This window comes from Amblyraja radiata, chromosome 33, assembly GCF_010909765.2.
Source record: "Amblyraja radiata isolate CabotCenter1 chromosome 33, sAmbRad1.1.pri, whole genome shotgun sequence".
Taxonomy (NCBI): domain Eukaryota; kingdom Metazoa; phylum Chordata; class Chondrichthyes; order Rajiformes; family Rajidae; genus Amblyraja; species Amblyraja radiata.
The window spans coordinates 12,375,717-12,400,800 of record NC_045988.1 but is presented as its reverse complement, the minus strand read 5'-3'; the positions used below and the strand labels follow the sequence as shown (position 1 = coordinate 12,400,800).

General features: G+C 40.5%; 1 protein-coding gene across 14 annotated transcripts in view; it reads right to left on the bottom strand.

The window, feature by feature from the left end:
• The window catches only part of arhgef12 (Rho guanine nucleotide exchange factor 12), a 102,793-nt gene that overhangs the window by 35,094 nt on the left and 42,615 nt on the right, over nt 1-25,084 (bottom strand). For 4 of the 14 annotated variants that reach the window (XM_033049633.1, XM_033049620.1, XM_033049619.1 and 1 more), the window contains 14 exons: nt 23,652-23,675; nt 15,733-15,827; nt 14,083-14,133; nt 12,513-12,611; nt 12,258-12,307; nt 10,611-10,668; nt 8,538-8,734; nt 7,670-7,744; nt 7,018-7,137; nt 6,606-6,666; nt 4,674-4,759; nt 2,465-2,599; nt 1,432-1,521; nt 1,238-1,348 (listed from right to left, as the gene is read on the bottom strand). In XM_033049633.1, the coding sequence (XP_032905524.1) occupies nt 1,238-1,348; nt 1,432-1,521; nt 2,465-2,599; nt 4,674-4,759; nt 6,606-6,666; nt 7,018-7,137; nt 7,670-7,744; nt 8,538-8,734; nt 10,611-10,668; nt 12,258-12,307; nt 12,513-12,611; nt 14,083-14,133; nt 15,733-15,827; nt 23,652-23,675 (1,252 nt within the window). Of the gene's footprint in view, nt 1-1,237; nt 1,349-1,431; nt 1,522-2,464; nt 2,600-4,673; nt 4,760-6,605; nt 6,667-7,017; nt 7,138-7,669; nt 7,745-8,537; nt 8,735-10,610; nt 10,669-12,257; nt 12,308-12,512; nt 12,612-14,082; nt 14,134-15,732; nt 15,828-23,083; nt 23,197-23,571; nt 23,676-25,084 lie in introns of those variants that run through there. The other 10 variants (XM_033049624.1, XM_033049630.1, XM_033049629.1 and 7 more) reach the window with 7 other exon arrangements.

Genomic DNA, 25,084 nt, shown 5'->3' with positions numbered 1-25,084 from the left:
CACAAATGCAACTCAGTTTATAAATTTGCAGATACCACTGTACTGGGTCGGATATCAAATAATGACGAGATGGGGTACAGGAAGGAGATTGAGAACCTCGAAACCTGGTGCCAGTCAACAAACTTTGCCTCAATGCCAGCAAGACAAAGGAGACTATGATCGACATCAGGAAGCAAAGCAGTACACATACCCAGGTATACATTGAAAGTGCCGAAGTGGAGATGATCAAAAGCTTCAAGATCCTCGGAGTAAACATCACCAGCGACTTGTCCTGGACCAGCCATATCAAAGCAATGGTCAAGAAAGCACACCACGCCTCTACTCCCTTAGAAGGCTTAGGACGTTTGTCATGTTCCCGATAACCCTCACCAAGTTCTACAGATGCTTCATAGAAAGCATTTTATCAGGATGCATCACAGCACAGTTTTGGAGCAGCTTGACCAAGACCACATGAAATTGAAGATAATTGTGGACATAGCCCAGACCGTCATACAAACCAGCCTCCCTTCCATCGACTCCATCTACACTTTACACTGCCTCAGCAAGGCTACCTACATAATCAATGTTGAGTCTCATGCCAGGCACTCCCTCTTCTCCCTTCTCCCATCACACAAGTGATACAGAAGTGTGAAAATGCATAACTGCAGATGCAGGGAGTCAAGAGACCGACTTTGGGAACTCCAAGCCACAGGAGCTTCGATCGTCACGACGCGGGAGCTTCGCCCGCGGCTGCGGGAGTTTCGATCGCCCCGACGGCAGACAGTTCGACTGCCCCGGCCGTGGGAGAATAAGAGGAAAAAGATTGGACTTTATTGCTTTCCATCACAGTGAGGAATGTGGAGAACCTGCTGTGGTGGATGTTTATGTTAACCTTTATGTAGTTGTGTGTCTTGTTGCTTTTTTTAGTATGGCTGTATGGTCATTTGAATTTCACTGTACCTTAATTGGTACATGTAACAATAAACTGAGCTTGAAACCTTGACGGACAGTTTCTTCCCAGCTGTTATCAGGCAACTGAACCAACTAGAGAGTGGTCCTGACCTACCGACTACCTCTTTGGTAACCCTCACACTATCTTTAATCGGAGTTTACTGGACTTAATCTTGCCTGTTCATTCCCTCCACACGTGCTGCTTATCCTGCTGAGTTACTCCAGCGGTATGTATTTTTGCTCAGGGTTCTAGCACCTGCAGACACGCGTCTGAACTTTACCTCTCACCTTAGTTCATGATCCTTACCAATGGAGCTGCTTCAAACTGAGACACGACATGATGTAAAAATGCAACCAAATGTGCTGGCCGGGATTTCACCAGGTCAATAGTTTGGAAACAGCTGCACTGGACATCAGTCTGTAAAGTGAGCAGACAGCAATTACAATCTAGGTAGTTTCACACTACCTCCTGTCAAATTAACTTCAGCAATGGACACTTACCTGCTCAGCTTCGGTATCAAAATCATCATCCTCCGCTCCAATTATTGGCACTGCAACTCGCGGTGGGCTGAGCCCGGAGGACGGCGAATCCTTCAGGTAGAGAAAGAAGAAGAAAAGCTTATTACAAAAACTATAGTCAACTATTTGACATTGACACCAGCTTCTGCATTAGCTTACCTCCATCATGTTATCCTTTAGCCTCTATCTATGTTTACTTGCTCAGTAAAGGCTATTGCCCTGAGACATGTTTGAGCTATCCTCCACTGTTGCCCTGGCTGATGTAGGATCATTATTTGCTACTAGGTTGGGACTCATCCTTCAATCAATGAAGGACCAGTCTCACCCTGGTCACTCCCTCTACTCCTCTCCCCCATCAGGCAAGCGATACAGAAGTTGGAAAACGCATACCTCCAGATTCAGGAAAAGTTTCTTCCCAACTGTTATCAGACAACTGAACCATCCTCTCCAACTAAATCCCGTTCCCAAACTACCATCTATCTCATTGGAGACCTTCAATCTTTAATTGGACTTTATCGGACTTCCATGTTATATATTTGCACTAAATGGTGTATTCTCTATCTGTGCACGGTGCACAGTTTAATTGTATTCATGCATGCTAAACTAAACTCTCTCTCCCTCCACCCTAGTCACGCTCCTATTTATGGTTCCAATCCCACCCATGAGTTCCACGCCCAAAAACATTTAGTTTCTTTGACTGGATATAGCAAGCACTCAAAAACTTTTCACTGTACCTTGGTACATGTGACAATAACTAAACACAATGTTACTGCTTCATGGCAGCCCACTCTCTTGTAGAATCCTTCAGATCATGTAACAAAATGTTGAGTACTTCAAGGAACTCACTGAAAATGGATGTTTGGAACAATTGCATTTGCAGCTCAATTATAAATATGAATATTCTTGGAATTCATAAAATAATTGTTTACAACAATTGACAAAAAGGACAGAAAGAATTGACAGCTTCCTGGGGGAGCAGTTAAAGTAGTGCCTGATGGTCAGAAATAAACCATACCCAGTCCTGGTTCTCATCGACGTCCATACTCTCACAGAAACTGCTGGCATCTTTTGGGGAGATCTTGGGGCTACTGTTGAGGGAGTCTCGGTGAAAGTGGCCATCACATGGGGGAGACGGACTACTTATTATAGACTGCAAAAAGAAAAACAATGCAAACTCGATTAAATACTCAACCTTTCACAGCCTCGACATGCCTCAATAGGCTTCACCTAATTTTTGACGTGCAATTGTGGTTCATGCATCTGTAGAATCGTTGGATTGTTCAGGCTGAGGCAGCTGCCATGCAGAATGTCATAACCTAGGAAATAAGGCACCCCCATTTGCTTTCAGCAGGAACCTATGCATATCATCGTGATAATGCCAATGCCAATACCTATCAACATCGTGATGATGCCACGGAATCAAGGAATATGGTGGGGAAAGCAGGAATGGGGTACTGATTTTGGATGATCAGCCAAACGTCGCCCATTCCTTCTCTCCAGAGATGCTGCCTCACCCGCTGAGTTACTCCAGCATTTTGTGTCTACCTATGGTTGATCTATCTTTCCCTCTCAACACCATTCTCCTGCCTTCTCCCCATTACTCATGACACCCATACTAATCAAGAACTTATCAATCTTCATCTTAAAAATATCCATTGACGGCCTCCACAGCCTTCTTCACAGTCCCACCACAAGGAAGAGTTGTGCATGAGGACATATTTGGAATCCAGGGTCAGGACACATTTGGACACAAGGGGAGATCAGCAAGTACGCAAATGCTCACCACTCCCTGGAACTTCGGGGCCAACAAATAACCTCCCACTATCATCAATCAGAAGAACACATTGGTTGAAATATGGGTATCTCAAAATTTAAAAGAAATGTAGGACCTTTGAGGACAACAATTCTTTTCAGGGGCATTTAGTTTTGAAGTGTAGTCTTTATGTCGTAGAAAATATGAGTCAATTTGCACGTAGCAATCTCCTACAATTCAACCAGGTGATAACAACCAAGTGTCTGTTTTTAAAAATGTCATTAACTGAGCCATTTGTCAGGTCCCAATTCTTATTGCTACAGGATCCTCTACATCCACCTGACACCACAGATATGATCTTCATTTAACAGCTCATCTGAAACAAGGCACCTTTGCCATATTAACATTCCCTCAGCACCACGTAAATATTCAGCCAAGATCTTGAAGCTCTGGTTGCCGGCGGGGAGATTGAGAACACCATAACGATTTCATCAACTAAACCACAAGTAGCAAAGGATCAGAGACACTACTCATGGAGAAATTAACATCAACATTTACTCTATTGAATTGTAACTCAGTAAAATATTGCTAAAATCCAAAATCATTAAATTGTTTGGTGCTTGGCTTTATAATTTGTATTTAAACAATTTTAATATTTGTAATTGTGCGTAATTTTGTTATGTTAAGAAACAGGAGGATTTGAGTGACTGCAGAGCTACACAAGTTGCACGCTTCAACCACTGTCAATCATGCAAAATGCAAGATTACAGAAAAATATAAATCTCATATGAAGTCATACAACAAGGAAACAGGCCCTTCAGCTCAGCTTTCCTATCCATGCCTTCTAACTGTTGTTACAGTTTCTGTCTCAACTACCTCCTCCTGCAGCTCATTCCATACACCACTCACCAAACTGTGTGAAGAGGTTGCCCTTAAGATTCCTATTAAATCTTTCTCCTCTCACCTTAAACCTACGTCCTCTGGTTCTCGATTTCCCTACCCTGGATAAAATACTATGCGTCTACCTTATCTGTTCTCCTTCATGATCTTACACACCTCTATAAGATCTCTCATCCTCCTACGCTCCAAGGAATAGAGTCCTAGCCTGCCAACCTCTCTCTATAGCCCAGGCACTCAAGTCCTGGCAACACCCACATAAATCCTCTCAACATTCTTTCCAACGTAACATCTTTACTAACATGCTGACCAAAACTAAGCACAATACTCCAATTGAGGCCTCACCAGTGCCTTGTAGAACTGTAGCATAAGATTCCAACTTCTAAATACCCTGCCTGAAGAAGCCCCATGTGCCAAAAGCCTTCCTGACCACCTTATCTACCCGTAATGACACTTTCAAGGAACTAAGTACCGGCACTCCTAGATCTCTCTACACTATAACACGGTTCCCAGAACTTTACTCTTTACCGTAAATGTCCTGCCCCAAAATGCAGCATTTATATGCACTGCTCACCTCTGCACGGCTGAATGAAATGCGACTTCTATCAGACCCTGTATTCTCACTCGGTGATTGAAGGTCATGCTCCCAGTCCCCTGCATCTGATGAGTGAACAAGAATCAGTCAGAAGACAGAAAACAGCAAATATGCAATTGTACTTGAACAAAGGTGACACCTAGCAATTCAATGTTCTCTAGCTACCTGGAGAATGCAGTCGATATATCGTCTGCTTAACTGACCCAGAAAGCGGTACAAAACTCAAAATAATTCAACAGCAGAATCTGCAGCAACCAGGCAGAACCTGGTGCCACCAACACTCCGAGAAATGCTGAGCAGGAGTGCTGTCAAACAAGATTTGACCCGAGGCTAAAGACAAACATGTTGGGCTGTCTGTCTTCTGACAGGTAAACACATCAGCCATCTTAATATTCAGTTGCAGGATGTTTTATAATCCAAGATTGAATTTTGGATTAACGGTTTGCTAAATTAGGGACTAGGATAAGAATATCACAGATCATGAGGCGATGTAAGCATTAAAAGAGTTGATATGCTTATTCCAGAACAATTCAAGATGGATTATTTAGTGTGATGTTTGAAAGGACGTCACAAAGAACTAATCTGAAACTATCATGATATGAATTCTAAGAATTTAGAAGGTAATATGCCAAAATCAAGCAAATGGGACTAGCCCAGAAAGCCAACATGGTCAGCATAGATAAATTGGGTCGAAGGGCCTTTTTTCATGGAACATAAGCTCAATGATTGGAAAAAGCAGCATCAACCAGTTATTCACAGGTTCCACATCAATACCAGTGGCTTTCTCTCACTTGATTTGGAAAGGAAATTAGATAAGGATTTGAGATAGATTAATTTGCTGGGCTTTGAGGAAAGAGCTGGGGAATGGGACAGAAGTATTGCTGATGAGCAGAAATATATTGTGTTCTGTAACAATGCCACAATTTACCTTTAGATCAAATGCATTGTATTGCCAAAGCAAGTTACTAAGACAGTGGTAGGTAAATGACTAGGCCAAAGACCGATTTACCAAAAAAAAATAAAAAATGGAGTTTATAAAATGTTTGATGGATCATTTGATGTGGGAGATAATTTTAAACAAGTGACCAACAACTGTTTTGAAAATGAATTAAAGAACAAAGAGATTATTAAAGGATACAAGGACTGAGCAAATTAGTGAGATTAGATGGATTTGATGAGCAGGGTTACTTCTCTACTTCTTATGCAACTAGAAATTACTAAACGTCCCATTCCAAATACCCTGCAATAAAAACAAGTCTACTATATACAAAAAAAAAGGATAAAATAGGGACACTTGGATGTTTGAAAAGATGGAAGGAATGGAGGAGAGGAGGGAGGGTACAAAAAGGGGGTGGATTGGATTGGGAGGTTCCCAAGGGGGAAGCTATTGTGTACAGGAGGACAATGTTGAGAAAGGAAATGGATGTGTGCAAAAGTGCGCCAATAAAAAAGTATGCTTAAATAAACTAAAGAAATTAAGTAGCTGACAGAGAGATCTCATTACTGATGTTACTCAGGATTTCTAATGGTTGTTACGAATAAGGAAAATAAATAACGGTTTTCAACGCTCCACATTTTACTGCAATAAACCTGACAAATTGAGGTGTTGCTTGAAACACTGAGAGAACATGGCTGCCAGATCAAAAATAACCTCCTTCAAAAGAAAACTATCATTTTGCTTCTGTAATGAGAATCTCTCTCCCCAGTATCTCACCCTGGCGAGACCATGCTCGTTGTTCTCAGCCTGCAATCCATTACAACCACTAGAAGACATCTCAGTTCCCAGGGATCCATATACATCCACAAATCCCAATTAGGGATTTAGATTAGTAAGTGAAGATTTTAGGTAAAGATTGGACTGTTTAAAGAGTCACTCATCAATAAAGCATGAAGAAACACTTTAGTCCTCACCTTCAGTCAGTCTTTCAACAATAGATAGTGTTTCCGAGTGTCGACCTGCACTTGAGCCATCCTGAAGGAAAAAATAATAATTAGAATAAATTACTTTAAAAACATTTAGAACAGGGATTGTAGGGGGAGGATGGTGGGAAGGTAACATCAAGGCAGAGACACAGCTTCTTCTTCCATCATACAGATAACTAAGAGATTGGATTAGCTACATTACAGCAAATTAAGGAAGCATACCCAGGTTTATTTAGAAAACACCTACCCAGAGTACGATTTAGCCATACAACAATAAGCATCTTCTTAAGGCAAAGCATGGATTGTGACATAAGTAGTAATAAGCTCACAAAGGTTTCTTGCCCCAGAGGATGGACAAGGGGTTGTTAACAAGTTCTTACTTTAGACAAAGACGCCTCACCTGTAAGGAACCTGTAGCTTTGCTAAGTTGTTCCTGGAGTTGCTGGATGTGCTTCTCCACCTCCTGTTGATCTCGAAGCACCTGTGGCGATGGATTCTTTGTGTATTTCTCCTTAAGTTGCTGTTTTTTAAAAAAAAAGCACCACAAATTATCAACCCTGGTCTTGAAATTGAGTGAACATTAGTGTCGGGCCAAAACAGTCCCAGTGGAAGGCAATAGATTCTTCTGTGTCTTATTTGTATCACCTAGGATTATTTGGTACACTGCCCAAATCTTTTTGTGTAAACATTGGTGAAGAGATCCCATCAATTCCAGCAAATCGCTATCAAATCGCCAAACTGTGAGCAGCTGGCGATAAACAGACAACTCACACAGAGATGACAATGACACTGAGCCTGCAAATGCAATGGGACTGTGTGAAGGATGTTTTATTCAATAAATAATCCATTATGTATCTGGCATAGCGACATTTGTGGTCAATATTAAAACCTGCACGTGTCAGGCACACGACCAGAATGACCTGTGATCAGAATCATCAGTTCAGCAGGTGAATGTCAAATTTCATAGGTTTGCAAGATTTCATGGGATAGAAGATTTCCATTTTTATCTGCTTTTCTGTTAAACAAGTTGTGGCTTGAACGATCTGACATACCTCCAGCTGCCGTAACTCTGTGCCCAGCATGTTCCTCAGAATTTCAACCTTCTGGTTGTGCACAATGTTATCTTCCTGTGTAAGGAATAGGAGAGAGTCAGACTCCATTCTGGTCACTCACTTCTTCAAAGAACTCGGTGCAAGTCTCCAGTTTATATTAAATGGACAGAGAGAGGTTAGACAAGTGACAGAGAGAGGGTAGACAGTTTTTCTTTTGGGGGGTGGCGGGGAAAGAAGCAGGTAGGGGCTCATTGTGAAAAGGCAATTGAAAAGATACTTGGAGCGAGAGAGAGATTCATTCATTGGTAGAGAGAGGGAGCTAAAGCTTGACGTTTGCTTGTCTGGCTCTTTTGAGCAACACAAAGTTCAAGACTATTTAGACTGCAACAATTTATTTATGTTCCCTTTAGGAAAAGAATACTTTCCCGTTTACTGGTAGAATGTGATGGTACGGGCTCCTGTCAACACCACTCAATGAGAATTTAATTTTGCAAACTATCACTGCTTAAGTGATGAAGTGCTACTTCCACCACTAGAGGGAAAGAAAACACCATTCATGCTTTTTATTGCCAGGCAGCCAGACTTGCCAACGTTGATCAAGAGACAGGCGAAGAGGATTGTGGGTTTGATGATCACATGTTAGTTTACAATAACTTCTGTCGAGAGTAGTGTTCCATTCACACAAAGGTGCTTGGAATTCTGCCACTCAAAGAACAAGCAGATCTGACAATACAGCACAAATCCTGTAGGAAGCGAGTGGCAGATTGATACTAGAGGAGCCAATAACAGTTAACTCTGAGAAAAAGTAATATCTGAGCCACTGGAAATCAGCTATGCATGGAATTAGAATAAAGTTTTGCATACTCACCGCCACAGGCATGGGGCTTGTGATCCTCTCAGGACAACTGCTGCTTGAAGAATGGTGGGAGAAAGTTGGATTTGGGGCCATTTGACTTTGTTGACCGGGGAAAAAGAAACCGCCAGCATCTCCATCGACAGAAGTCAATGGTATCTGGGGAGAGCCAGGAGGACGGCCCAGGACCGTGAGAGCCACATACGACCCAGCTGGTAATAGAAAGCAAAACACAGTCTACACATCTCCTGCAATAGGCCCATACCAAAACAGATTTAGGTTCAGTCAGTCTGAGCTGCTCGACAATTGAGCAGCCAATATTTAGTTTTAGTTTTAGAGATGCAGCGTGGAAACGGGCCCTTCAGCCCTCCCAGTCCATGCCGACCATCGATCACCCTTACATTAGTTCTACCCTACACACAAGGGACAATTCACAGAAGCCAATTAACCTTCAAACCTGCATGTCTGGAATGTGGGAGGAAACCGGAGCATCCGGAGAAAACCCACGCGGTCACAGTGAGAATGTACAAACTTTGTACAGGCAGCACTCAGTCAGGATCAAACCAATGTGTCTGATGCTATGGGGCAGCAACTCTACTGCTGTGCCACTGTGCCCTTCCTAATTCTGGGAGTATTGGAGTTGTTTTGTATTTATGCGACTCTTTAGGCAGTCACCTCAATGGGTAAAAATACAGATTAACGAGTCATTATTTAAAGATCAACATCCGCATATTGCAAGCTTCTTACATTACAATAGTGATTACACTTCAAATATACTTCAATGGAAGTAATAGCTTTCAGATATTCTGAATTCTGTAGAATGTTGTAGAATACAAGTGTTTCTTTCTGATCGACAATGAAAGGCAACGCTCATCAACTGCTCAATGAACAACAGGCAAAGCTAATCTTAATGAAACACGCCCGCTGCCTTATCGCAAAGTCACCCGACATTTTAACTACTAATTCTGCAGCTGCTTCAGTGAGGAACTTGTGACAAAGTGACTGTGGTCTTAACTACTTCCCTAATGTGGAACCAAGATTACACCGAGGCACAGAGCTCTGGTGCAGACCACACATGTCAGCTGTAACTTCTGGAAATCTGCAACCACCAGCAGTAACCTTAAAACCCTACGTGGACAGCAAACTGCAGATCACTTTGCTTCTAGGTTTATGCTGAAGGTATGTCATCAGGACCTAAGTTATACAGACACTGTGGATTTTGCACTTCATTGGCAAACATAATTCAGAATCGAACACTTCTGCCCGCAATCATTCAGTTCAAATATTCTCCGGGGCATGAAATAGCAATCTGGCAAAGCATGGCAGGGAGGGAACAGGTCTAAGAGTGGCAATCTATTGGAATGGGGAGGGCACACAGTACACTGCACCGTCCGAAGGGGCAATATTTTATTAGTAACCGTGACATACTTTAGATGAATCATTAAATCTGTATGTCTGGAAAGTAAAACATTAGAGTCTGTGGCATAATTCAGTTTTCTCTTTCACCACAACTAAGGCCCACTCTATCTAGAAACTGTCAAGCTGGAAAATGCATCACCACTCAACGATGATGGAATTTTAAAGGTGTATAGTATGAGCCTCACATTTCTGTATACAATGCCCTCCATAATGTTTGGGACAAAGATCCATCATTCATTTATTTGTCTCTGGACTCCACAATTTGAGATTTGTAATAGGAAAAAAATGACATGTGGATAAAGTGCACATTGTCAGATTTTATTAAAGGGTATTTTTATACATTTTCACCATGTAGAAATTACAGCTGTGTTTATAGATAGTTCCCCCCCCCCCCCATTTCATGGCACCATAATGTTTGGGGCACATGGCTTCACGGCTATTTGTAATAGCTCAGGTGTGTTTAAATGCCTCCTTAATGCAGGTAAAAGAGAGCTCTCAGCAGCTAGTCTTTCCTCCAGTCTTTCCATCACCTTTGGAAACTTTTATTGCTGTTTATCAACATGAGGACCAAAGTTGTGCCAATGAAAGTCAAAAGAAGCCATTATGAGACTGAGAAACAAGAACATGAAATTATAGAGACGACTTTTCAAAAGTTAATGCTTCACTTACATTTAATTAACCGAACCACCTCCACATGGTTTGAATGAGTGACCAGCGTCCCATTAACCTGCAGACAAAACATCACCATTGACGTACTTCATATTTCTAACAACATAGGATATGGGCACAGCCCAATGCTAGCTCTCGGAGTTGGAGTCTATCAATTGAATTCCCCCCCCGATTGTTACTCCACAACCAGTTCCCTTTCACATCAACTCCTCATACGCATTCCGATCAAGTCCTCCGCACCTCCGAGTCTTCTGCCAAGCACTGATATTTCCGCTACCCAATTAACCTATACATCAGCGGGTCATTGGGACGTGGGAGGAAGTTAGGCCAGCAGAGGGAAACAGACAGTCATGGTAAATCGTGTAAGTTCACACAGGCACCATGAAGGTCAGGATCAAATCCATGTCGCTGGAACTGCAAGGCAGCAGTGCTGATCTGCATCAAATCTGCAGCATAGTGATACAATTCAACATTTAACTGAACATCTTTAGACCTTAATAAATATCTGTGAAAGGTTACCAGAATTAAAAGGAATTACATACATGTAGAATCTTAAACCGACTGCTGTTCGCAGATTTAAAAAATGTTAATGAGAAAGACAATTATCCTCGTGATCAAGATCCTATAGGAAGGACATCAGAAATAATCCCACCTCATAGCAAGGGAGGGTTCTAGAAGGCTAAAGTTATGAGTGTGTGATGGTTAGAAATTCTCCACACATATATCCTTAAATTTATTTTATATATTTATATCAGATCTCTCTTAAACCCGTGATGTTCCAGAGAAGACAATCCATGTTTGTCTGACCTCTCCTTATAGCTGATACCCTCAAATCCAATCAGTATTCTGGTAAACCACTTCTTCCACCCTTGTCAAAGTATTCTTCCTGTAATGAGCAACCAAAACTGCATACAATATTCAAATTGCAGCCTAACCAAAGTCCTATCAAGCAGCAACATGATTTCCTGCATCTTTTTGGATCTACAATCAAGAAGAACACCGATAACCTCAATAATTTATTATGGAGAAACAGCAGGGATGTACAAAGGAAGCACATGGCCCTATAAACACCTCAATTTTCTGATGCTGTTATGGACAAGGCAGTTGGTTGAAATTACTGAAATAATTCACTTGGACTTTTGACAAACATCTGAAGTTTCACATGAAAGTTTTCTATTACACCAAAGATTTACAGATATAATCTATCAGGTTATACAAAGTGTTAAACATTGGTTGAAATAATACGAGTGAAAAGTACAAGTACACAAGGTGTGGAATGATATAAATAGATATGATTACATAATTCCACACCTTATGGTCTTGTACTTTTCAGTCACATTTTTCAACCAATTTTTTAACACTTTGAATAACCTACTAAATGCAAGACGCGTAGTTATATTTGTCTCTTGGACATTACAGTGACTGTAACAAGCATTTAGATGTCAAATGACAAACTCTTCTGCTTCTGCAGAGCAGTTCTCACCTGGATACACTGCTCACTCACGCCCATATGGGAAGGGCCATCAGTAAACAACAAACCACAAATACAGTTCCTGGGAATCATCAACTTTAATATGGTGAATATCAATTCCCATTAACACATCATGCTCAATCAGAAGACTGGCACCAGTGAATGCTGTACCTCACCTTAATGATTCTGTCGCCCTGCTGCACACCTGCACGCACAGCTGCTCCATCTGCAAAACAAACATGTGGAAAGTTGGAACTTAAAATGGAACCAGTGAAGACATTCTGACTCCTGTTTCATGTTAAGCTAAAATATTTCACTGAAATTTCCACATGCAATTTAACAGAATAGGACCATGAAAGCTACACTAGATTAATCGGGGGGGAAAAAAACATCACCAGACATTAAAGAGCAGAGTAAGTGTATAAAATTACCCTCTTTGACAGACTGGACAAACACTGGGTTATCCCCACTGACCGTCAGGCCAAACCCATTTTCATCTCTCTGGATTATGACACAGCGCTGAACTAGACCTGGTCACAAAGAAAAGGAATAGAAATCAGTCAGTCAGTCAGTCAATGAGTAATTTACCAAAATGCGAGACAAAGGAAGCCAGGAACTGCCAAGGCCAACCTCACTACCCCCAATTCTTGGGATGGGAAAGGCATCTAATCACACCTTTTGGACAGCAGAGTGGGTATACAAGTAAATATATGGATGTGAGGAAAAAAAACAGGGTCTTTCTTTGTTTTTGTTTTATTGCATATTATAAAAACACATTTAATGACAAATCAGCATTTAATTTACACCGTAATATCACGATTTTGATTGGGGGAAATTAATTATAAAATATAATTAGAGTGACCAGTTTGGCACTGCGTGTTGCACACTGCTGCTTATTGACTGTCCTTGGGCTTCCAACTTTTTAAACTAAGGCATTTAAGTCTTAGAACAGAGGAACCTACTCAAAAATAAAATACTGGCGATGTTACAAATTTGAAATAGAAATTGCTCAAAATAATAATGAAACATCAACTGCATTCTCTCTCCATAGATGCTCCTGGTATACTGAACACATGCACCATTTTCTGCCTTATTTCAAAGAACTTGTTTTAATCAATTTCCACTCATGTTAAGATATGACGAACTACTCAACCCGCGGAACAACTACAGAGAGATGTCTAGAAAAATCAAAACATACATTTTCAATGGAATAGATATTGGAAGAAAGGAAAGCAACATAAAATGTTTATCCCATGGAGATGATCTACTGCAAGAATCAACATGTAACAAAGCACCCCAAACATTTAAGAGGCCACAAATTCGCGTTGGAAAGGTGAGAGAAGCACAGCTAGATTTATGATTGGAAAAGTATGGGCACGTGGTTCAGGTGAGAGACTTGACATAGGAGCACCGATGGGATGATCTGACACTGTGGGTAGAAAGGCAAGGCCATGCTGTAGCACAAGTACAAGTTTTTCTGAGCCAGGAGCATTTGGCCAGGTTTAAACAGGAAGAAAGGGTTACAAACAGTAACTGGTTTTGATCAACCAGGAAAGGAATTTAAAAAAAAAAAGCACAATATAAATAGAACCAGGATTAGGCCCTATAGCTTATCAAGCCTGCTCTGCTACCAATAAACAGCCACAAGAACTCCACGTCCCAACACATACAAGACTTGTTCATGTTATGAAATGCCACCAAGTACACTTGACGTTTTCCCCTTGAAGTCCAGTGATTTGACATTGTAAATATGTTTGGAGACTGAACTTAATGTCCCAAAAGCAAGTCTGGCCAAAAAATATACTACATCTGGAACACAGAGGTTCTGTGGGCTCAGCAAGGTGGGAGATGGGTGATTGAAACACATCCTCTATTCCAACTCACTGTAAGATAGCAAAGCAGCTTCTCACACAACAAGCACAAAGAATCAGTCAGTGGCATCAAGCAAGCTAACAGCCAGCAAAGCAGACTAGTTAGTGCACAGCTTAACATAGGACTCACATTTATGGTCATTGCAATTGAACCTGGGCTTCTTTTGTTTAGACGAGCTCTCTGCATAACAGCAGAAAAAGAGAAGGGTAGGGAGAGGGTGGGGTGGGGGCAAGGAGATGTATGGAAACATGTAGATTCACTACTCATAGAAAATGGTATATAAATATACACACATATCAACACAAATTTGGAAAATTTTGTACAGACTCAATATATACAAGAGGAACTATGACACAAATTAGGTTAATGTGTAATGTGATGGGTTAAGAAATGGAATTAATTGTTTTGACAAAAAGCTGGTAGCATAATTAACACATTGATGTAACACAGGAGACCATCCAACATACCATGCAGTTATGTTCCGATATGATTTAGTCACATCAAATGGGCCAGGTACTAATTCCCCGAGTTATACAACAGTTTGCTGGATAAATTAGCTATGGAATGCATATTTGTGAACTCACAAGAATGTCATGACTGCACAAAGCAGGAGTAGACAGTCAATTGCAAGCACCGAGCAAACCATTCAGAAAGGCAGGCAGATCAATACGAGTGGTGGGAGCCCAGGACCTACCGCATAGCTCTTGTCCATCAGAAGACTCCATTGGTATTCCAGCAATTCAAACTACATTTGGGAAATGATGACTTTATCTTGCTTTTCAAAACCTGACATCTCAGATTGTGAAGTCAACATTAACTATTTGATATTTTAGGTCAACAGCCTGAACCAAGATGGAACAGTTTACTGAGCAAATGCGCTCAGCCATTCTTCTCTAAATGACGTGGAGAAAAAGCCTTCTCCATTTCTCCTTCCCTTATCATTTCTCTTTCTACCATATAATTTCCAGCCTGTCTGCCTCAGTAAAGCTTTTTAGGCCAAGTTAACTTTTGGCCTGAAAAGAAAATTCTAACTTTCCTCTGAATCCCATCCCCACTATCATTGACCCTTGGAATACTAGATGCTGTTTGCATCCAGAGCCCCAGAAATGTAAGTGCACTTCACATAAGTCAGTCGGTCTGAGACTGCTTCTATAACAAATTTTGTAACAGCCTGCAGGTGCAGAGAAAACCCAAGGGAAGTGGCCTAATAGATACATCCACATTCCACCCTAGCTCAGAACTATTCCCTCCAGCAGTGAAACACCAAACATTGCCAGCACTCTGACCCATTTGTTGTAAAATAATGATCCATCCAGGAGGGTCTGCAAGCTACCTAACCAGTTTATTCACTAAGCATTAAAGCAGCGTGGTAATCAACTCGCTCACTCTCCTGTTGATCAAAAAAGTGCCTGAATCTACTGTGGATGAGCATTAAGGTAATGTAAACCATGACTTATCAGTAAGAAGGCAGCAAATGAAAGAGTCCAATGTGTACATAGACACAAAAAGCTGGAGTAACTCAGCAGGACAGGCAGCATCTCTGGAGAGAAGGAATGGGTGACGCTTTGGGTCGAGACCCTTCTTCTCGACCTGAAACTTCACCCATTCCTTCTATCCAGGGATACTGCCTGTCCTGCTGAGTTACTTCAGGTGTTTGTGTATCTTTGGTTTAAACCAGCATCTGCAGTTCCTTTCTACACAGTCTAATGTTTGTGACCAAAGTCTAACCATTTGAAGCCTGGAACTGAAAACGGCTCAAAGACTCTACAAATGTATTACCTGTTGGGTCAAATTCATACAGAGGTGATTTTTCCAAGTTTTTTTTGTCATACTTTTTATCAGGCGACAGGTCCTTGTTCAGTATGCTTCCTTGCCTGTAATAAAGAACAGTTCACATTTTGACAATCCAACCGCAGCACAGATATACAACATACCTAGTACTTATTCAGCTTTACATAACCTGCACCCCTTGTTCCAGCTTTTGTTCTGAGGCATATCACACATTCTTCCTGTGTACTGGGGAATCACCCACATTCAAACTGACACCAACATCCCTCTCTTATCTTTGCAACAAACTGAGACAGCTGCCAGGGAGTGGCTCAGAAACGACACAGAGTGCAAGCAACAAAGGTTGTAACCAATGTCTTTCATTTTGCCAGTATAGAGGATACATTTGAAGACATAAGATTGCAGAAGCTAGAATCTAAAACAAAAGAAAAAACAGGGTGCTGGACAAATTCAGCAAGTCAAGCAGCCCTTTGGAGACAAAACATGAAAGCTGACATTTTGGTCAGAACTGGGAGGGGGGGGGAAGAGAAATTACCAATGTATAGCAGTACAGGTGGGTGGGGGTGGATAGAGGATGGTAGGCGATAGGTGGAAACAGATGGGGGGGCAGTTGAAGGGTGGGTGGAACTATACGGAGGGTAAAGAGGGGGATGGAAGAGGTGAACAAAAGTGAAAAGAAAGCTAGGTGGACAGGTGAATGTTCATGTTCTAGGATCAGAATTAGGCCGTTCAGTCCATCAAGTCTACTTAACCCCTGACACCCATATTAATCAGAATCTGTCAAACCCCACTTTAAAAATATCCATCGACTTGACCTTCGCAGCCTTCTGTGGCAATGAATGCCACAGATTCACCAATCTCTTTAGTCAGAGATTTCTCCTAATTTCCTTTCTAAAGGCACATCATTTTATTCTGAGGCTATGGCCTCTAGTCCTAGACTCTCTTTATAGTGGAAACATCCTCTCCAAATCCACTCTATCCAGGCCTTTCACTATTCAGTAAGTTTCAATGAGGTCCCCCCTCACTGGGGCTGTGAGTTAAATGAAGTAGAAAAATGAAATATTCATAGCATTGGGCTGCAGATTACCCAAGCAGGTTACCCAAGCAGAATAAAGGAGACACAGTATATAGAGCTTGGACGTCTATGCTAAGGATGAGAGGCTTGGGACCAGGGAATTGGAACGGTAGAGGCCCTGAGAGATGTCACCGATGCAAATGCAAAGGGACTGCACAAGGAAAGACAGAATAGCATCCAAGAATGAAAAAAATTGGTTAATTGGAGCTAGAGCAGGCAGAACAATGTGTCTACCAGAACCGTCCTGTTTATGGATCTTGGGTGAGAGATTGAAACAGTGCAGGGTTAGGGCACTTTAAAGGCTGAAGGTTGTGGAAGGGTGATCTCCTGATGTGATGAAATCATTGTCCAGGAGACAATGGCCTGTGTTTATTATCGGGGTGATGGCCCAGTGAAGGCACAAGATGGTGACAGGAATTTGGAGTCTAACCTCCGTAACATGGAGGTCAGTCACTAGACTACCACAGCACCTCCCTTTTCAGTGGGTTTGATGGCAAAGTCAAAATTGGTCTGATGTGATTGGTGTGCTGCATGTTCATAGGCTGATCGGCAGAAGGAGACTAGCTGATATGACAAGTCATGTTTGACAATGTTTTTGTCAAATTTAATGTTTGGGGTTTGGAATATGCTGCTTGAAAGGTTAGCGGCTATGGTTTCAGAACTTTCAAAAGGTAATAAATTTACATGCAAAAGAGGAAAAAAAATTAAGTATATGAGGAAAGAAGAGGATTACAAATCTTCAAAAAGAGTCAACATAAACTCCGTGGGCCATGACATCTCAAGCAGTGTACTTTTCTAAGATTCCTTAATTGAAAGAAATGTTTTTGGACAAACAGCAGGACAAATGGGGGAAAAAGGGTTGAGAAATTAGGAGTGAAAATGCAAGGCCTTTGAAATAGAAGATAGATACAAAAAGCTGGAGTAACTCAGCGGGACAGGCATCAATCATCTCTGGAGAGAAGGAATGGGTGATGCTTCGGGTCGAGATCCTTCTTCAGACTGGGTGTTTAGCCTTCAGCCTTTAAAATAACTGTGCTCATTGGCATCAGGAAGAGGATTGCAAGGTTTGAAGACTGATATAAGAAGGTGGTTCCATTTTTTGGCAATATGTTGTGTAGAAGCTGTGCTGCTGGAATTACTGGGCTGGAACCAAGCCTTAATGGAAAGATGAAGGAGAGACCAATAAATGTATGCCTGTGGAAAGATGACCTGGTGGAAAAATAACATCTCTACAATCATAAAAAAGGGGTCGAAAGATCAGATCAGCTTTGGAACAAGTTGGAAATTTTCCAGGCATCAGTATGTTCAAAATGTCAGTAACATAATATCTATGTTGCAGTTGACATTTCAGAGTCATGGTTTGATTAAGTGTTAAATCTTCCTGGCTATACAATGTTTTAGAGACGACAAAGAGTTGGAGAAGGGAGAGCAACAATATTAATACAAGACAATTTTGCAAAGGACAGTAGGGATTTCAGTAAAGGCAACAAGGCAGTGAAAACAACATGGTTCGAATTAAGGAATGGCACAGGATGGAAGGCTCTGATGACAGATGTTTACAGACCTGATAGTGATTTGTAGGCGAGACGTACAAATACCAAGATCAGGGAAGAATGCAACAAAACCATTGGTTATATTAGAATTTTATATTTTTCATAGACAGAGATGAAAGACAACCCAACAGTGGCAATGGATTTCCAGAGAGCATTAGAAGCTGTTTTCTAAAAATATGTTTTAGAATTGACATGGAAAGAGAAACACTGACCAAATTTTATAATGAATTTGAAGCCTGAATTAGTCAATAATTTGATAAGTGAACATTTTAGAAATACATAAAATATGATTGAACAATACTGCATTTGAGGGAGAGGAGGAGACTTTAATAAGAAAACCCAAAATAGTGGGGGGTTTTTAGAGGTACAGTATAAAGCTAATTTGTACCCACAATATGTAGAGACTACACTTGCCTATTGAAGCAACAAGATAAACCAATGAAAAAAATGACTATCAAGTTAGACCAAGTTACCAAGTTGTGTGAACTACCAAGTTCACACAAACCGCTAAATTGAGATTCAACAGACTGGGAGAACTATAAAGAACAAAGAACATGAGAAATTGTTGCAATCGTGGCCAATCATTCTCCGTGAACCTTCTCCACCATTCAATAAAATAATGAATAACCATTCTCCAATCCAATCCACATAAATCTCATGTTCAAAAATATACTGATCTCAGCTGTGAATATACTCAATTGAACACTGTCATTTGGAGTGAAGCAAATCAAAGACTATGTGAAGAAATCAGTCTATGTGTCGGCGATGCAAAACAGCATTTCATACGCACACTGAAGTAGTTTTAGATTTTGTGCATTTCAACATATAGGGTCACATCATTCTCTCATCTCCCCATGTTGTCTAAACACTACACAATTTTTTTGGTATGGAGCCCAAAATTGTTCAAATATAAGCCCACCAAAGCCTTAAATAATAACAAAAAATCTAATATTACAACTAACTTCAAATGACGACTTCCCCAATTGCTGATTGTTCTGTGTTGATTTAATGAGATCTTGTTTCACAGGAAAACAAATTCTGCTGCAAACTAGTACAAATCTCTCTCCTTTAAAAATTGTTTTGCTTTTCCATTTGTTCCACTGCATTATACGCCAGCATTTATTCTTGTCCACACACTTAACCTTATTCGCTTGTCTTGGTAAACATTTTGCTTCCCCTGCCCAAATTACTCATTTGCCCTCTTTTGTACCATCAGAAAACATGAATGCATGACAAAATCCCCTTGTTTAAAATCAATGAAAAAGATTATGAATAGCTGAGCCTGAAGCATTGATCTAGGCAGCACCCCACCAGTTAATCCTTCTAACTTGAGAATGGTCAATTTATTGCTACTTTATTTTGTCCATTGCTAATCCTCAATCATTGCTAACAAACTAATTTCATCCCAATTCCTATGCAGAAGCCTCTTATGTGACTCACACCTTATCAAATACCTCGTGAAAGCTCAAATGCATCATTTTGTCCTCAACCATCCCATTAGTTTCATTGCCAACAAACAGTTTTCCCCCCCACAAAACCCCGTTAATAAGTCCACAAATTATTTTATGATATATCCTGTATCCAGTTATGGAGGGAAAAACTAAGTTAGTATTTATGAATGGGGGATAAATGAGATGGGGGCTCTGCCAGAGCCCAGCATGTGAATGCGGAGCAGCACAACAGACAGCCAACCATGTCATCTCTAGGTGCCCGCTCCGCCACCCACCAAATGGAGCTCAGGGCCTGGCATACATTGACGCAGAGACGACAACCTGGCTGCTCAACATCCGGCGAGATCTAACTATTCCTTTAGTTTATTTAATGTTTCATTCGCAAGAAGAAATGGATAAAGAAATAATAGGCATGAAAGAAAAAAAAAAGAAAAAAAACTGTAAAAATAACTGGTTAGATTTTTATGTATATTTATGTATATTAAGAAAGGAAGTAGAATTGTGAAAGAGGACCTTTTAAAAACTGGTGAGAATATAATGTACAATAAAGAAAAAAAAGACTTAAGGAAAGAGTGTCGGTTTTCAAAAACAGAAACTTTATTGGTTTTTGTTTTAGTGGACACATGTACATTGACTCTGCAGTTTTGAGTGCCACTGTTCACCTATCCCAGGACATTTGGATGAACTTTACTCACTCAGGATATCAAATTTGTCCAACGAGTCTCTGCCAAGTTGATAAGCGCTCAGTTGAATAAAATTTCAGTTTTCAGTTGGATAAACGGTCCCAGACAATGAGAAGAACAAGATAGTGTAGACACAAGCAATCTTCCCTCTCTACTCCCATCCTGATCCCCCCCCCCCTCCACTGATGCTGTTCAACCCACTAAGTTCCTCCAGCAGATTGCTTGTTGCTCCAGGACAAGATAATATCATTTGAATTGATTTAATATAATTAACTTGTTTTTGTGTTCTAAACATTTAGTATTTTAAAATTAATTCTTTGAATGTTTGCAGACTTCACAAAAAAACATTTAAAGAACAGTTCTGACTGTGGGTGAACCCAAGGGCGGGTCTCACACTGTCAAAACAATTAATGGAGCAGAGCAAGTCAGTTATTCTGAGGCTCAACCAGACTTGCCAGAAGAATGCTTCAGGGTCCCATTGCTAGAATGCAGCAGCACTAAAGGCACGTTTGGGTGACTCACCAGTCCACTGAAGATCCCCCCACAACATATGAATTTAGCATGAGTAACACAAATCTTCAGGAGATGATTGCTTCTCCACCAGGGTGTAAAGACAAGACAGAAAATCACTTATGCCTCTGTCACAATTTTCAAAGATCACAACGATTCAAGACCTTAGTTTAAGCTTTGTCAAATGGCAGATGTCATGTCCTCTAGGGATCTGTTCCAGGGTTTCAAGCTTTTGAGCACATATTATGGTGTTGAATTAATTATTAAATGGCTGAGGCTACAAGCTCTGGAGCGTATTTAAGGAGTATAGAGAGAAAGGGCAAGATTGAAAGGGACAGATATAAAAGCATGTAAATCTACAGCAAGTAAAGTTAATTGAAGGGAATTTTGAGCCTATGAACCTTGGATTTGGGAAAGGTAATTTGGAATATAGTTCAAATAGTGAGAAATCGGGATCAAGGACAATGGAGAGACAGACATTTTGGGATTTGTATGCATGAATGCAAAAAACATCAAAAAGGAAATAAAATATAAATTGTATCTCAATCTTCACGAATTCAAAGGAGAATTTAAACTAAATTGTTGATAGTTTCAAATAAATGCCCTTCTGAAGCAGTGCATGCAATTCTGGGCAATACATCTTAGAACAAAAATACCACAACAAAACAGGTTTAATACAAATTCACTATAATACTAACGGGTTGCATAAACATTTCTTGTATTCCCTTTTGAGTAGAGAAGATTAAGGATGATTTTATTCAGGTTTATTAATTGTTTGAAGGATAGAGCAAGATGGACAAAAATAATCTTTCTTGTGGAGGAATCCAAGTACATGGTGACAGAATGTTCTGAAGCGATGCTCAGAAACTCTTTTCCCCCATAAATGATAGTGAGAAATCTAAAATTCCCTTCCCTAAAGGGCTGTGATTGCAGGGAGTCAACAGACACTTTTAAGATCAAATTTGATAGACTTTTATTCAACAGGAGTCTCAAGAGCTCAGGGGCAAGATGAGGAAAGCAAGTTAAGCTTCAGACCAGCTACAGTTCAAGTAAATGTTGGAAGTGTCAAGAGGATGAATGGTTTCCTGCTGACCCCATGATCTTTTATATTCCTGACAACATTCATTGCTCTTGTTGTACTTTGATTTTTATTCTATTTGTGCAGTTTCAGATGCCTTACAAACTACATCAAATGCAAGACCATCAGCAGAACTGGTCAGATGACTTCACTTCCCGCGCATAACTATTCCATGCAGATTTGTTATGACAAATGTATAAAATGATATAGTGGCTCAATGTTGTCAAAACCTTTAAAGTTTGAATATCTGTGTCATATTGTTACAAATAAATATTTATTTAAAGATCTCCTATTTCTCCAATATCTCTTTGTAAAGATAATTTCAGAACTCGGGGAATCTTCTCTTTGCACCTTTTACATTCAAAACTGGACATTGCCAAATCAATGATTAGTGTGGATTTCACGTTTTATTTTATTGTAATTCATAAGAAGTCGACTTCAGTGCCAAGGCAAGCACTTAGCCATAATCCCTACATGCCCAGAACGATACTGGTGAACTCCTACAATCTCCATAATGAAAGCACTCCTACAGTACTGCAAGTGGAGATTTCCAGGGCTTTAATTATACAACAAAGGAGGAAAAGCAAAACGTTTCCACATCAGAGCAGAGCAGGATTTGGGGACAAACTCACAGGTAGTGTTGCTGACATGTGCCCATACTCCTTCATTCTAGCTAGTAGAGGTTGTGGGTTGGGCAAACAATACTGAAAAGCTTTTGTGAATTACTGCAGAACACCTTGTACATGGCACAATGACAGAAGGATCGAGCACTGAAGGAGATAGGTACATTGCCATCAAGTAGGCTGTTTTGTCCCCAAATAACATCAACATTTGGAGTCTGCATGGGCTGTACTCATCTAGACACTTACTAAAATGAATTTGAAATCCATGTTTATTAACACCAGGCTACATCAACTGTTCTTACTACTTCCAATTTATGTAACTGAAACAGCAAATCTCTACTTAGACCAAAAATCTTTTGCACTTCTCACCTCATCATGAAGCTCTCCAAGTCACAGGCCAATCTGGATATATATCAGCATTCCTTCATCATCCCCAAGTCACAATCTTAAAGTCCATATCTAACAGCACTGGGCGAAGATACCTTCAACACATGGAGCACAGCAGTTCAAGAGAAAGGCCAACTATCGCCACCTCAATGATAACTAATCCCAACCTTCTCTAATACCCACATCGACAATTGACTTAAAGTACAAAAGCCTGACCAGGAAAATTTGAAACGGGAATGTCTTTGTGAACCGTGTTTGTCGGATATTAATATATCCGGAATATTAGACAAGCTAATTTCTAAATTTTCCATTATCCTTAGTTGTGCTGCAAGTTCCATATTTTCCAGTTATCTTATTAACCCAATTCCATTTTTTGTGTGTCTTCTAACAGGGCAAACACACACAGCAGGTAAGAGATGTCAGGAAAATGGACAGGGATGGGGATCTTAGAGCATTCCACTCATACGTACAAGTTGCTAAGCCTTCTAATTGCTGCTTGGACAGTCAGAGATGGCCAATCACTTTCACCCATTGTGTCGAGAGTTCTTACCTGGGAAGTCTTCTGATGGGAAACCTGGAATTGAAGAGAGCAGCTCAAGTTAGTCTTAAGAGGGCTCAGTGTGTTCCTACAGAAATCAGACCACTCCAATTCATTTAAATCCATTCACTCAATATTTGAAGCCTATAGTAAATACAGAAGACTATTCAACATATTTTGCGTGTGCCTTTTGTTATAAAGAAGTTATTCAATTAATTGCACTCCCTGTAGACCAGGCAACTTTTCTTCCGAGTAGTAATCCAATACCCTTTCAAATTATTAGCGAATTTGCTTCTACCAGTTATTGCGTCAGAACGATCTGCATTGCAAAATAATTTTGCAATAGAAGTCATTCAGATTCCTTGGCCAAACAATTACTTATTTGGACACGTATGTCATTCAGCTTATAGGGTCCATGCAAGGTCCCAACCATGCAATCCCATCAGCCCATTCTCCTCTCCTTATTTCACTTTCGCCCTGCGTCTCATCAGCCACCAACTTCCCCTTAATTATTTTGCCACTTAGCAACTTATAGTTGCCAGTTAACGTACCAGCATGTCTTTGGAATGTGGGAGGGATACAAGCACCAGGAGGAAACTATGTATTTACAAGAACATGCAAACTCCACGTAGATAGCACACAATTTCAGGATCAAACGAGTTATTTAAGCTGTGAGTTGACAGCACTAATTGCTGCAGCACTATGCCACCCTTAAATACATCTCTTTGGTTACTGGTACCCCTCACACTGGAATCAATCTTTATTTTTCAAGTTGCACTCTGATCAATCTTTATTTAACAAAATGTATTACGAGTTTCAACTCTTTACCTTCTCCGCTTTAAGAAGAACAACCGTTTTATCCAGTTATCTCTCTACATAATTGAAGTCTACTAGGCATGGTTCAACAAATCATTTTAGTGTGATGACCAGAACTGCTACAATACCCTAAATTCATCTCTCAAATTTTATACAGCTGCAGCATACCTTCAAGTTCTAAATTCAATGTCCTGACTTGCCTCCACACTGCATTCAACCTGCAGCAAGCTTTCATCAGCTTAGTTATCAATCTATCTAGACCACTTCCACCACCCCATAGGAAAATGCTCCAAAGACCCACCACCGATGAGAGAAAAGAGTTTAGTCTCATCTGTTTTGTACGTGTTGACACTGCGTTGTATAAAATGCTGACCACTAGTTCTAGTTTCCCAAAAGGGGAAACAACCGTAACACATCTGCACTGCCAAAACCTCTTCTCACTGAATCTTTGAAACTCCAACAGATAAAAGTCCAACCTGAAGAAGATTCAAAAAGGAAATACAGGATCCCGAGGGGTCTAGACGCGTAAAATAACCAACCTACTTCAGGAATTTGTCCATTAAACCCGAGCCGAACTGCTTCCAACAATTATCATCCTTCTTTCCATTAGGACACTATTTCTGTACACT